The sequence below is a fragment of the Marmota flaviventris genome, chromosome 17, assembly GCF_047511675.1.
Source record: "Marmota flaviventris isolate mMarFla1 chromosome 17, mMarFla1.hap1, whole genome shotgun sequence".
Taxonomy (NCBI): domain Eukaryota; kingdom Metazoa; phylum Chordata; class Mammalia; order Rodentia; family Sciuridae; genus Marmota; species Marmota flaviventris.
This window is the reverse complement of record NC_092514.1, coordinates 16,785,436-16,799,249: the sequence shown is the minus strand read 5'-3', so window position 1 is coordinate 16,799,249 and position 13,814 is coordinate 16,785,436. Positions and strand designations below refer to the sequence as shown.

Below are 13,814 nucleotides of genomic sequence, written 5' to 3'. Positions count from 1 at the left end.
GTGGGTGCTTCTTTTCTTTTAATCCATATACATGTGTAATTTTCTACCTGATCTTCCCCATTTTTTAGGAAAAAATATATATATTTTTTAAATATATAATATATAATATTATTTTTTAGCTTTAGGTCGACACAATATCTTTTACATTTATGTGGTGCTGAGGATCGAACCCAGTGCCCTGTGCATGCTACGCGAGTGCGCCATGAACTGAGCCACAACCCCAGCCCCTGAAAAAATATATTTAAAAAAAAAAATTTAGTTGTCAATGGACTTTATTTTATTTATTCATATGTGGTACTGAAAATCAAACCCAGTGCCTCACATGCTAGGCAAGTGCTCTACCACTAAGCCACAATCCCATCCCAGAAAACATATTTTTTAACCGACATATAGTAATAGTACATATTCATGGGGTACAGAGTGACATTTCAGTACATGTACAATATGTAAAGATCAGGGTTCCCATTCTTTCAGTACCATAGATAAGTTATAATTCCTAAATTTTAAGTCTCCATTCTAAATCTTTTTTCATCTCTGGTTCATATAGCTAACCATTAACTTGTCTGGTAACGTATCATCTTTTCTCTAACCTGTTTCTACCTCAGTCTTCATCTTCCCCCATTAAATAATACCATCAGCCATCTAAAACTCAGGCCAAAAATCTGAAAGTAATGCTTAACATTCTCTACTCTTTCCCTTACCTCCCACACTGAAACCTCCTCTAAGAAAAACTGATTCTACCACCGAAATATACCTATCTCCACAGCTATTTTCCACCTTCAAAATAATTCTTCTAATCAGAGCTCCTATTACACTTCAAACATAAAAATGTACATACAACCCACTGACACTGTTATCACATATACACACATTAAGCAACAACAAAATGCAACACCATAAGGCTTGCAAATCCTATACATCTTTAAAAATTACACAAATGAGGGTTGTTGTTTTTTTTTTTTTTTTTGCGGGGGGTGGGGTGGGGGGGAGGCGGGTAATCCAGTGGTAGAGTGCTTGTCTAGTATGCCTGAGTTCCCAACAAAAAAATAAAATACGTAAACAGTATTCTATACCTATCTGACTTGTATTCATTCAACATGACACCTATAAATGCAGTTCTAGTTCATTCATGTAGCTCTAGTTTATTTTACACACCTAATTCCTTTATATATTTACCCACTTTTATATTATTAAACATGTACTTTATTTCTAATTTTCACATACAACATCGATGTGATAAACATTCTGGTACAGTTTTCCTATGATATATGCAAGAATCCAATATAAATTCCTTGAAATGAAATTACTAAATAACAAATTGTGGGGTTTTTTTTGTTTTGTTTTGTTTTTCTGATACTGGGGATTTAACACGGGGCGCTTAACCACTGAGCCACATTTTTATTTTTTTAATTTTGAGACAGGGGCTTGCTAAATTACTTAGGGCCTCACTAAATTGCTGAGGCTGGTCTTAAACTTGCAATCCTCCTGCCTCAGCCTCCCAAATTACTGGGATTGCAGGCAGGTGCCTCTGCGCTGGCTCAATTATTACATTTTAATGAAAACACTGAACCAATTTATACAACAAAAGCCATGCTTCTTTTTTTTTTTTTTTTTTAAGGTACCAGGGATTGAACCTAGGGGCACTTACCCACTAAGCCACATCCCCAGCCCCCCTCCTTTTTTTTAAGTTATACATGGACACAATATTTTTATTTTGCTTATTTATTTTTATGTGGTGCTGAGGATCAAACCCAGGGTCTCACATGTGCAAGGTGAGCGCTTTACAGCTGACCACAACCCCAGCCCCAGCCCTTTTTAAAAATATTTTATTAGGGCTGGGGATGTAGCTCAGTGGTAGAGCGATTGCCCCACACGTGTGAGACCATAAGTTCAATCCTCAGCACTACATAAAAATAAACAAAAATGTGTTTATGTAAAATATTTTTTAAAAATATTTTATTAGAGACAGTGTCTTGCAGAGTTGCGGAGGGCCTCGCTAAATTGTTGAGGCTGGCTTTGAACTTGCAATTCTTCTGCCTCAGTCTCCTGAGTCTCTGGGATTACAGGCTTGCCCCACCAAGCCAGGCTTTCATATTCTCATCCTTAGTATTTTTAATTTCTGCCAAGTTACTAGTTTTGAAATGCTATTTGATGTTTTAACTTAATTTCCTTGAGATTAGACACCTTTCGTGTTTATTGACCACTGAGACTTCTTCTCGTGTCCTTTTAAGTCTACACATATTAAACCTTTTTGTTATTTGTGTAACTATCCTAGGCATATTTTATTGTATGGAAGTTTTTTTGTTTTGTTTTTATTTGTTTGTTTTGTTTTTTAAGTAGCTAGATTAACATTACAGACTATGTTATTTTGTTTGTTTTGAGAAGGGGGTCTCCCTTAGTTGCCCAGGCTAGCCCTGATTTGCTGTCCTTTCATCTCAGTCTCCCATGCAGCTGGAATTGAAAGCATGAGGTGACACCTGGCTCTTGTGGGGATTTGGGGCTTTTTGTTGTTTTTGAGGGGATTGCCCAGGGGAGCTCTATTACTGAACTATATTCCCAGTGCTTTTTTTTTATATTGGGGCAGGATCTGGCTCCCTGAGCTTCCTGAGTTGCTGGGGTTAGACTGATTTTTTAAAAATATCCTTTCCTGGGTTGGGGATGTGGCTCAAGTAGTAGTGCGCTCGTCTGGCATACGTGAGGCACTGGGTTCGATCCTCAGCACCACATAAAAATAAAATATTGTGTCCACCTAAAAAAAAAAAAAAAAAGTCAATAAAAAAATATATATCCTTTCTATTCCATGGTCAGATTTTTCCTTCTTTGTTCTATGATTTCAGCTTTTGCTTTTCCACATTTAGGGCTCTTATCTACCTGGAATTTATTTCTGTGTATCAGGGATCAACAAACCATTGCTCATGGGTCAAAACTAGCCTATCACATTTTTTATAAATAATGTTCTACTGTAGCATAGCCATGCCCATTTGTTTACACAATGCCTATAGCCACAAAGCTAGAGGAGAGTATAATGCTTGCAAATCCTAAAGTATTTACTTTCCGGTCCTTTACAGAAAAAGCCTGCTGTCCCCTGCTATATATTGGACTTTTTTTTTTTTTCCTGCTACATAGAAAACCAGTATCATTTACTAATTCATCCTTTCCCAACTGACTAGGAACTTTTTTTTAATAGCTTTATTTTATTCTTTTATTTTATGTGGTGCTAAGGATTGAACTCAGGACCTCACATGTGCCAGGCAAGCGCTCTACCACTGAATCACAACGCTAGCCCTTAGGAACTCTTTTTAACATACCCAGTTCCCATATATAACCTGGATTTATTTTTGTGCATCTCTTTTGAAAATATAACAAATGAATGAAAAATGGAAGGGAAACCAAACACAAGGCTATAGCAAAATAATGCTGCTTCCTCTCTTAACATTTAAACTAAGATTCAAATGACATCTCCTCATAGGGCTTGTCTTAGCCACTCAATTTAAACAAAGAGGATGGTTTTCTTAAATTACTCTTTCATTACACTTTATTCAATTTGTAAACACACAGAGATACACACACTCATACAGTAGGGCTTTTTCTTGTTGAGTGCTTAATCATGAGGTCCTAGCATAGTGCCTGGCAGATTGGAGACGACAGAGATAAGAATATGTTGTGCAACACCTATTTAGCCCCATCTTTGAATGCTTTCTTTCCCCAATCCAAGACCAGGGTGAGAATGGTGAAAAGTGGTTGGATTTGGCCACAACCTGGGATAGTCCTAACAAATTTTTTGATGATCAGATATACAATAGGAGAGAAGGGAGGGAGGCAACAATGTACCAAAGTTTAAGTCAGAGCATCATTAAAAGACCAAAAATATGAAGAACAGGTTTAGAAGGACTAAATCTGAAGTTAAATTTTAGATATTGTAAATAAACTTGTCAGGTAGAGATAAAAAGCAGACCAACAATTGGTCTGTATTTAGGGGTGAAGAACCAAGCTGGAGGTGTAAATTTGGGAGTCATAAACACATAGGTAGTATTTAAAGATGGCATTTAAGGCCTGGATGGGATCCCTAATAAGACTGTTTCTAGCTTCTAATCTTGCCACATCCAGTCTCCAAAATGCATCTAAAATGATCTTTTTAAAACATATCGAATCATTCTTCTTCAAAGAATTTTAAAATATTCTTTTTGTGTTTAAAATGAAACCTAACCACAATCTATAAAGTTCTCAATCATCTGATCTTTACCTACCTCTCCATGCCCCAGTCACAGTAGCCTTCTTTCTATTCTTGAAGAGCACACCAAGCTCTTTATTCTCTTGTCTCAAGTGCTCTTCCCAGTCCTCTCTAAAGTTACCTCCTACTCACTAATCCTTTGGGCTTTATATTTCAACATCACCTGCTGAATTTTCCCTAACATCTAACCAAAATATGGTTTTCTTCAATTACTCTTTCATTACACTTTATTCAATTTGTAAACACAAAGAGATACACACACTCATACAGTAGGGCTTTTTCTTGTTGAGTGCTTAATCATGAGGTCCTAGCAAAGTGCCTGGCAGATTGTAGAGGATAGAGACAAGAATATGTTGTGCAACACCTAATTAGCCCCATCTTTGAATGCTTTCTTTCCCAAAAACAAAACAAACAACAAAAATCCTAACTACTTCAACATAAACTACATAATCTCTCTACCTAGGAACTTTATAAAGCATCCTATCATTTTACCAGTTTCATCCTCTCAGTACTGTTTCGTTCATTCATCACCCAGCATCAGTTACTAAAACCTTGTAACCACTGAAGATGAATTTTTTAGTCAGAGTTCAATAGAGCCTTTAGGAATCACCTGATTCTCCACTGAGAAAAGAGTGAAAAGTGGGTTAATTGGCCTAAACCAGTTTACATTGTTAGCAAATGAGCTGTCTTGTGAACCCAAGTCCATGATTTAGTGTCCCCCGCCCCCCGCCCCACCCGCCAAACCTGGAACCTTTCCTTTGAAACAAGAATTCACAAACTAACCATTACCATCATAAGAAACTCTCACTTGTTCTCTTTGGATATGTATTTTTAATGAAATGCAATGACCTTTCCCAGGATCAAAATCATGATGCCTCTACTTAATAATTGGGCACCTTTTACAACTGAAAATCAGAAATATAAGTAGTTCTTTCGTAAAGTTAAGGTTCCAGTAATTAGTAAACTTGCTAAGTCATCAAAAGAAGCGGTCTTCCTCATTAAGAAACTTCAGTAGTAAGTCGTTTTATTTTAGGAACAGCAGTTCCCCCATCCCTTCCTCCCCCCCCCCCAAAAAAAAGAGGAAACTGGAAACGAGCACTGGTTGGAAAAAAACTATTTTTCACATGTTGCTTTCAGGCATTAAACCCTCAATATTCGGAAAAGCCAGAAACTTCCGTCAAAGGGTATAAATGTTTTTTCCTCGATCTTGATCCACAGTACGCAAAAACAAGAACAAAAAACCCTGGAAAGTCGTTAAGCAAACAAGCACCAACTTCCGTGGGTTCCAGGAGACACTTTTGGACAGGCGCGACCATTCCCCCTCTGACCTCGCGCGAGGCCGCCGCCTTCTCCCTCTCTGCAGAGTCCCGGAGCACAGCAAGGCATCAGGGGGCGTCTGAGCAGAGGGCGAGCGGCTCACCAAGGGCCTTGCAGCCGCCCTGAAGGAAGCCCTCGCAGGGCCAAAGGTCCCACCGCCGCCCCAGAGGCCCGGCCTGGCCCCCCGCCGGCGCCCCCTCAGGTACCTTTCCGCCGGAAGAAGGACATGGCGGGGCCCGGGTCGGGGCGGAGGGCGCGGGGGGACTGTCCCGGGGAGGGCCCGGCTCCCCTCATTCAGCAACTGGCCCGGACTTCCGGGTCCTTAGAAGCTGTAGCACTAGCCAGAGAAGAGACCCTTCTTCCGGGTGTGGGCCCCACTGCCTTCTCGAGATGCCCAAGCAGCTCCTGCCGCCATATTATCAACAAGCTGCCCGCCCGGAGTTCCGGTCCTTCCCCGCGCGAGGCTTCACGGGAGGCCCGTCCGCCAGCCCCGCCCCCTGCTCCCCACCTCCTCCCGTGGGTGCTGGAGAGCTCCCGCACCACCCACGTGACCCTGCGCGCGTGCGGCTTTGAGCCTCTTTGCTGCAGCGCGGGTCTCGGCAAATAGCCCGGTTTCCGGCAAATAGCCCGGTTCCCGGTGAGGTTTTAAGTCGGCTGGCGCTGGATCTAGATGGAACGCGGGTCAAACTGAGACCGAGTATTTAGTCCTGGAACAGGAGCCCGCCCTGGAGCTGGGAAAGCGCGCGCCTCGGGTGCGGAGCTCCTAGCCCGTGGGGCACATTGCAGAGCTTGCTTTTCCAAAAGGCTGAGCCAGCTCCCGTTCCTCAGAGTCTGCCGAAAGATGCTGGCCGGCTTATACTACTTTGCACTCTCAGCCTCTTTTTCCCCAGGGCTGACCTGGCTGGCGGGTTCTAGGTAATAGTCGACCCTAAATGGGGAATAGGAGGAATAATCTGCTTTTTGCAGTTCCAAAGCCTCCCTCCCTCTGTCATAGTGACCATAGAGAATAAAAGGAAGAAGTAGACTTGCTTTCAGAATGCGATTTCGAAGAATGGTTAAATTTGAAAAGGACAGCGACATAAAAGCCTCACCAGTAAATATATTTTCAAGTCTTAGTTGAATGTCATTTACATGTGAATCTTCTGACCCTCCCTCGACCCCTAAAGCAGAAAGAATAAAGCCTCTCCACCTTTAGTGCTAACCCTCAACATTCAGTAAATGCACTTAGAGTGGGTGATGATTGTAGCTGCAGGGAAGAAGCCAGCCAATGGCTGTAACAACTCAATATACATTCTCAGGGTTTTTAAAATCAATTAAGTCTATAATGGGACAGGCAGCGAAACATACAGAAGAGGAGGTAACATGCCCAAGATTGCTCATTGACCAGTACTAAGACTGATAGGGGACAGACAGATGAGAGTGGTGGGAACAAGTTAAGAAAATAATTCTATCAAATGGGCCTGCTGTGTGGGTCCCAACATGCTTTCTTTTCCAAGAAGCAATTTACCTGCTGCCCTACGTGGCTCAAATGGTCAGGATATTTCATATTCCTTAGCAAACTACCTGTTATATGCAGAAGAAATGCAGACCTGAAATATTGTCAAAAACAGGAACCCACGTTACCCTGAAGGGGGAGAGTATTGTGACCCTTTTCACAGATCAGATCCCAGAATCCAGAGAGATAAGGATAATTCCTCCTGGCCTAAAATCCATAACAATTTTTTGGCTAAGAATCCAGTTAGAATTAGTCAATATGAGCCAAAATGACCTTGAGTTGTCAAGGGAGTGGGGACTTGAAATCTGATGTCATACTACTATCAGTCAAGTCAAGAGGTAGACCTGGGCAGGACTCCCAGGAAATTTCTTTGGGATTCCCCAATAAAACTGGAGTACAAGAGAGGCAAGTTGTCCCTCTCCTTTCAGAGGACCCACTCTTTCCCTTGAACTTGTTCCCTTTTCCCCTTTCATATCCCTTCTAATAAAATCCTTGCCTGTTACTCTGAATGACTTGTCTGAAATCTTTCTGACTTGATCACAAGAATTAGAGTTTGAAGGAAAGCCTTCACAGTCCCAGTTTCCCAGAAGGCCTTGAACCCTGTAATAAGAAGAACCTGGGATCTTTTCCATATTATTTGAGCAGGTTAATAGATTTGCCAGTTGACTTCAAGGCATGTTTCCAAGTGCATGAAAGGCAATGAAAGCTAACATTTCCCAAAACTTACTTTACACAGGTACTGTGCTAAACCCTCCAGATAAGCAATGATACTTAGACTTCGTTTTGGTATGGAGGAAACATACTGCAAAAAAGTCACTGTGCAGGCTGGGGTTGTGGCTCAGTGGCAAAGTGCTTGCCTGGCACATGTGAGACACTGAGTTTGATCCTCAGTACCACATAAATATAAAGGTATTGTGTCCATCTAAAACTAAAAAATAGGGCTGAGGTTGTGACTCAGTGGTAGAGCACTCGCCTAGCATGTGCAAGGCCCTGGGTTCAATCCTCAACACCACATAAAAATAAATAAATAAACAAAATAAAGGTATTGTGTCTAACCAAAAAATAAATATTAAAAAAACTAAAAATATTTATTTATTTTTGCATTATAATTCTTAATACACCATTATATCCATTATAAAAAATATTTAAAAGAAAAGAAAAAGATTTCAAGGCCAAGTATCTTCCTGGGTGAGGAGGGATATTGGAGCAGAAAAGACTGACTGAGGCCCTGGATGCCTGTGTGAGCTGATGCTGAAGTGAACATCTGTTTCCTCCAGCTTCAGCAAAGTGAATTCTGACCAGCATCCCCCAAGATTGAAGGTGCATTTGGAAGCCAATATGCACTTGGGGGCTTGATGGGGGAACCAGGACAAGACACCCCTTGTCTGTGACCAATAAAACCTCATATCTAAAGAGAGATTGACTAAAGTTAGAGAAGAGCAAACCTGAAGTGCTAAGTGGGATTTCTCTACCAGATGAGCCTAAAGGAAGATTGACTTATTAACCTAAATAACATCATTTTGCCTCCCTGACCTGTCCTTTTCTGAAGTTGTGCTTTCCCTCTAGGTTTTTTGTGTTTTGTTTTGTTTTGTTTTTTTTTTGTTTTGTTTTTTTGCTTTTGGTACTGGGGCTTGGAACCCAGGGGCTACATCCCCAGCCCTTTTTATTTTTTTGTTTTGAGACAGAATCTCGCTGTTACTTAGAGCCTCCTTAAGTTGTTGAAGCTGGACTGGAACTGGAAATCCTCTTGCTTTAGCCTCCTGAATTGCTGAGGTTACACACATGAGCCATGGCACCTGGCTTTTTCCCTCAGTTTATCTTAACGTTCAGGATCACTGGGCCTGATAGATAAACATCCGGTGAAGTAAATTGAGATTACTCCCTTGACACCAAATGAATATTGGCTCACCCAACCCCACAAACTGAGAAGACTCTGCATATTACACAAGCTTCACAGCTTTTGCCTTTGTTCTTTCCTTCTTATAACCCCAGAGCTACTACCAATGAAGCCAGATTTAAAGATAGGTAGTTAGTATAGTTAGGTAAATCGGGTCTAATATCGGGTAAAATCGAGAATGAAGGCCATGTTGAGAATGGAGTCCAGGGAAAGGGGAATTGAAAATGTCCCCAAGGCCCAGAACCCATCCCAAGGAAATGTTAATGAAGCAGCTCCCAGAAAACCTGGAGATGCTAATCCAAAAGTTCTTCCTGCCCAGATTACTCCTTCGGCCCACCTGTCTCCCACCCTTTGGGCCTTCCCAACTACATTCCATCACTGCAAGATAACAGAACAAAGGACAGAAACTCCGACAACAGGAATGTGGGAAAGCTGAAAGAAGACCTTAGTTATAAAAGAGGGAAGATCTTGCCTTCCACGGATTCCACCTCCTGGGTCCCCTTCTTCCTCTGGGGACAAGTCTTTTCTACTGTCCTTTAATAAAGCTTCAACTTTCCACTCTAAACTTGCCTCGGCGTGCTTCTCTGATGTTATACTTCAGCATCTGGGAAGTAAGGTAAACCGGTAAACAGTGGTAACACCAACATCCCAAAAGTGGTCCTTAGATCTGTCTTCCTGGCGTGGCACACTGAAATTAAATTTAATTCCACCAACTTCTCCAAGGTTTTTTGTTTTGTTTTGTTTTGTTGTTGTTGTTGTTGTTGAGATGAGTGGCTGAACCTGGTCTGTGTGTACCCCAAAGTCGGTTTCTGTGATCCTGGTAACAAGTCCAAGGGAAACAAGTGGTTTTCTAGCAGAGGGCCACAAGAATAGGGCATCCACACTCCTAGCAAGAAAGCTCATGAAAGAGTAAAAGAAATTGAAGTTAAAGTGTAAAAGACCGGGTATTGTAAAGTTTCTAAGCTGCAAAGCCTGAGTTAAAAATGTAAAGGACCAGGTATTGTTAAGTTCCTATGCTACACTCAAAACCTGAAATTCCTGTAGCTGTTAGGACAATTCCCGGGACTGCCCAGTAGATATTCCCCCTGACCATTTAGTTGTTTAATAACCTAGACCCTGTGCAGCTTGGCATGTAGGCATCTCAGAGCCTAAACCAATCAGTTTGAATGTATACCCTGCTTTAGGACTGACCTATCACCCCCGCCCGACCTGTTCCCGCCAATGAATGTGCTAATCATGTTTGAGAATTGTTGTTTGATTTTCCCGCGCCTCATGATGATTTGATTACAAAGCCCCCGCCCTCCCCAAAAAGTGTACTTAAGCACTGCTTAACCCCTGCTCGGGGCTCTTGGCCGCTCTCCCTTCTTGAGTGAGCCTGGAGCCCCAGCGCGCTGGATCCTCAATAAACCCCCTTTTGCTGTTACATGAGTCGGTCTCTTGGTGGTCCTCTTCCTCCGACGTTCGCCGGACCCTTACACTCAATATTCCTCTCTTTCCCTTCCTTCACTTTGTAGGGGCTATTTTTGTTTTTTTACTATTTTTTTATTATTATTAGTTGTTCAAAACATTACAAAGCTCTTGACATATCATATTTCATACATTTGATTCAAGCAGATTATGAACTCCCATTTTTACCCCGTATACAGATTGCAGAATCACATGGGTTACATCCCCTTTGTAGGGGCTATTTTGTATTTGTAGCCCAGTTAGGTGGTTGGATGGGGGAAACTCAGGGGAAGGGACTGTTAGAGAAATCCCCTGTGTATCTCTGGGATAAGAGAAGTGCTTATAGGGTTGAAGGGGAAGACTCTAATTCCTCCACATCTTCTCAAACCCATCCTCATTTTCTCCAGCTAAGCACAGAATCAGTGTAGAAGCAGTGCCTTCCCCAATGTGAATGCTGCCCATGAGTCTTTTCTACTAGAAATTCTGAAGTTGCTTTTATTCCCCCAGTCAGCTGAAGATGTCCCAGTCAGCTAATAATAGCTGTCATTATTTACTAAGTAGTGCTTAAGACATGCCCTCTGTATACTAAGCATTTTATAATCAGGATTATACTTAATCTTTCACCCCTGCTCCCCACCCCCGCAAAAATGAAACCCTGTGAGATGGTTGCCACCATTACCCCTAATTTACAAAGGATGGCCTGAGGCTCAGTGTATCTGATCCAGAATCACAAGACAAGTAAGAAAGAGACAGGATTTCAACCGCTGTCAGTCTGACACCAAAGTGTTGAAGTTTTCTCCTTTCCTTCCTTCCACCTCTAGCTAATAGTCAAATAGCTAACATTCTAGAATAGGATGTTTGTTGGGCAAGTGTAAGGGGATGACCTCAAATAGAGTATTAATCTCCAGGATATACAAAGAACTCAAAAAGCTCAACCCCCCCGCCCCCCGCAAAAAAAAAAAAAAAAAATACACAGGCAAAGGAACTGAGTAGGCACTCCACAGAAGAAATGTGAATGGTCAAAAATATGTGAAAAAATGCTCAAAATCTCTAACAATTAGATAAATGAAAATTAAAACTACACTGAGATTTCATCTCACTCCAGTCAGAATGGCAATTATCAAGAATACAAGTCAATTGGGGCTGGGGACATGGCTCAAGCAGTAGCGCGCTCGCCTGGCATGTGCGGGGCGCTGGGTTCAATCCTCAGCACCACATAAAAATAATAAAATATAGACATTGTGTCCACTGAAAACTAAAAAATAAATATTAAAAAATTCTCTCTCTCTCTCTCTCTAAAAAAAAGACAAGTAATAATAAATGTTGGCGAGGATATGGGGGAAAAGGAACACTCATTAATTGCGGGTGGGACTGCAAATTGGTGCAATCACTCTGGAAAGCAATATGGAGACTCCTTAGAAAACTTGGAATGGAACCACCATTTGACCCAGTTATCCCACTCCTCCGTTTACACCTAAAGGAATTAAAATCAGCATACTATAGTGATACAGCAACATCAATGTTCATAGCAGCTCAATTCACAATAGCCAAGCTATGGAAATAAACTAAGTGCCCTTCAATAGATGAATGGGTAAAGAATATGTGGTATATATACACAATGAAATATTACGCAGCTAAAACTGGAATTGTAGTTCAGTGGTAGCGCACTTGCCTAGCATGTGTGAGATACAGGGTTCAATTCTCCCTGCATATAAATGAGGGAAATAAAGGTCCATCAACAATATATAAAGTTTTTTTTTTTTAAATATTGCTCAGCCATAAAGAAGAATTAAATTACGGCATTTGCTTTTAAATGGATGGAACTAAGGAATATCATGCCAAGTGAAATAAGCCAGTCCCCAAAATTGAAAGGTCACATGTTCTCTCTGATATGTGGATGCTAACCCATAACAAGGGAGGGTAGGGAGGGGAAGTATAGAAATTCATTGGATTAGACAAAGAGGGAGGATGGGAATAGGAAAGACAGTAGAATGAATCAGACATAACTTTCCTATGCTCATATATGAATACATAATCAGTGTAACTCCATATCATGTTCAACCACAAGAATGGGATCAAAACTGTAAGGGGTTGTACACCATGTATGTATAATATGTCCAAATGTACCCTACTGTCACGTATATCTAAAAACAACAATTTAAAAATAATTTTTAAAAGTATAGGGGGACAAGTGATATGTTAGCAGCCTAGATGCTTCAGGTTCCTTCTACATCGTCACCATTGTTATGGTCTGATCTTAAATATCCCCCAAAGGCACATGTGATAAAGGCTTGGTTGCCGACCTGTGGTGCCAATGGGAGGCTGTGGAACCTTTAAGAGGTGGAACTATGTGAGAGGAAGTTAGGTTATTTGGGGGGGGGTGCCTTTAAAGGGATATTGGGATCCCAACCTTCCCTTCTCTCCCTCCCCTCTCCTCTCTCCCTTTCCTGACCACCATAAAGTGAGCAGCTTTGCTCTACCACATGCTGCCCAGCATAATGTTCTGCCTCACCACAGGCCCAAAGCAACAGGGTCAAGTGACCATAGACTGAAACCACAAGTAAAAAATAAATATCATCTCCTTCTAAGTTATCTTAGGTATCTTGTCACATAGAGTAGTGCAAAGCCAACATAACTATTAAAGTGTTTATATGCTTAGGAAAATTCATATTTTAAGAGTATTGTCATTTAATCTTTTAAAATTTGATGAAACATATATGCATAAAGTTAATATAAAAATCAGTGGGCTGGGGATGTGGCTCAAGAGGTAGCACACTCGCCTGGCATGCATGCGGCCCGGGTTCGATCCTCAGCACCACATACAAACAAAGATGTTGTGTCTGCCAAAAACTAAAAAATAAATATCAAAATTTCTCTCTCTCTCTCTCTCTCTCTCTCTCTCTCTCTCTCCTCTCTCTTAAAAAAAAAAAAAAATCAGTAACAAGGGCCGGGGTTGTGGCTCAGTAGTAGAGCCCTCGCCTAGCATGTGTGAGGCCTTGGGTTCGATCCTCAGCACCACATAAAAATAAATAAATAAAAATAAAGGTAATGTATCCAACTACAACTAAAAAAACGAAAAACCAGAATACTCCCATTAGCTTGAATACCTGGTCATGACGCACTGATTCTCTGCATTGTATCTCCAAATTAATCCGGGTCACTTTAATTTACATGTAAAATATAAATCCTGATCAGAGGAAGTACTTTTAATTATGTAACTTATTTTAAGGGACTTCTCATAATATTTTCCTTTCTTTCTTTTTCTTTTTTTGGTACCATGGATTGAAGTGCTTAACCACTGAGGCACATTCCTAGCCCATTTTATTTCTTATTTTGGAACAGAGTCTCCCTAAGTTACTGAGGGCCTCACTAAAGTTGCTAAAACTAAGCTTTGAACTTAATCCTCCTGCCTCACCTTCCCAAACCTC

The 13,814-nt window shown here is 41.2% G+C and overlaps 1 protein-coding gene across 1 annotated transcript in view; it reads right to left on the bottom strand.

The window, feature by feature from the left end:
* Positions 1-6,003, bottom strand: part of Akap10 (A-kinase anchoring protein 10) — a 73,196-nt gene extending 67,193 nt beyond the window's left edge. The window contains exon 1 of the mRNA XM_027924087.2: positions 5,755-6,003. Coding sequence (XP_027779888.1) covers positions 5,755-5,842 — 88 coding nt within the window. The 5' untranslated portion in view covers positions 5,843-6,003. The remainder of the gene's footprint in view (positions 1-5,754) is intronic.
* Between the last annotated feature and the right edge of the window lie 7,811 nt (positions 6,004-13,814).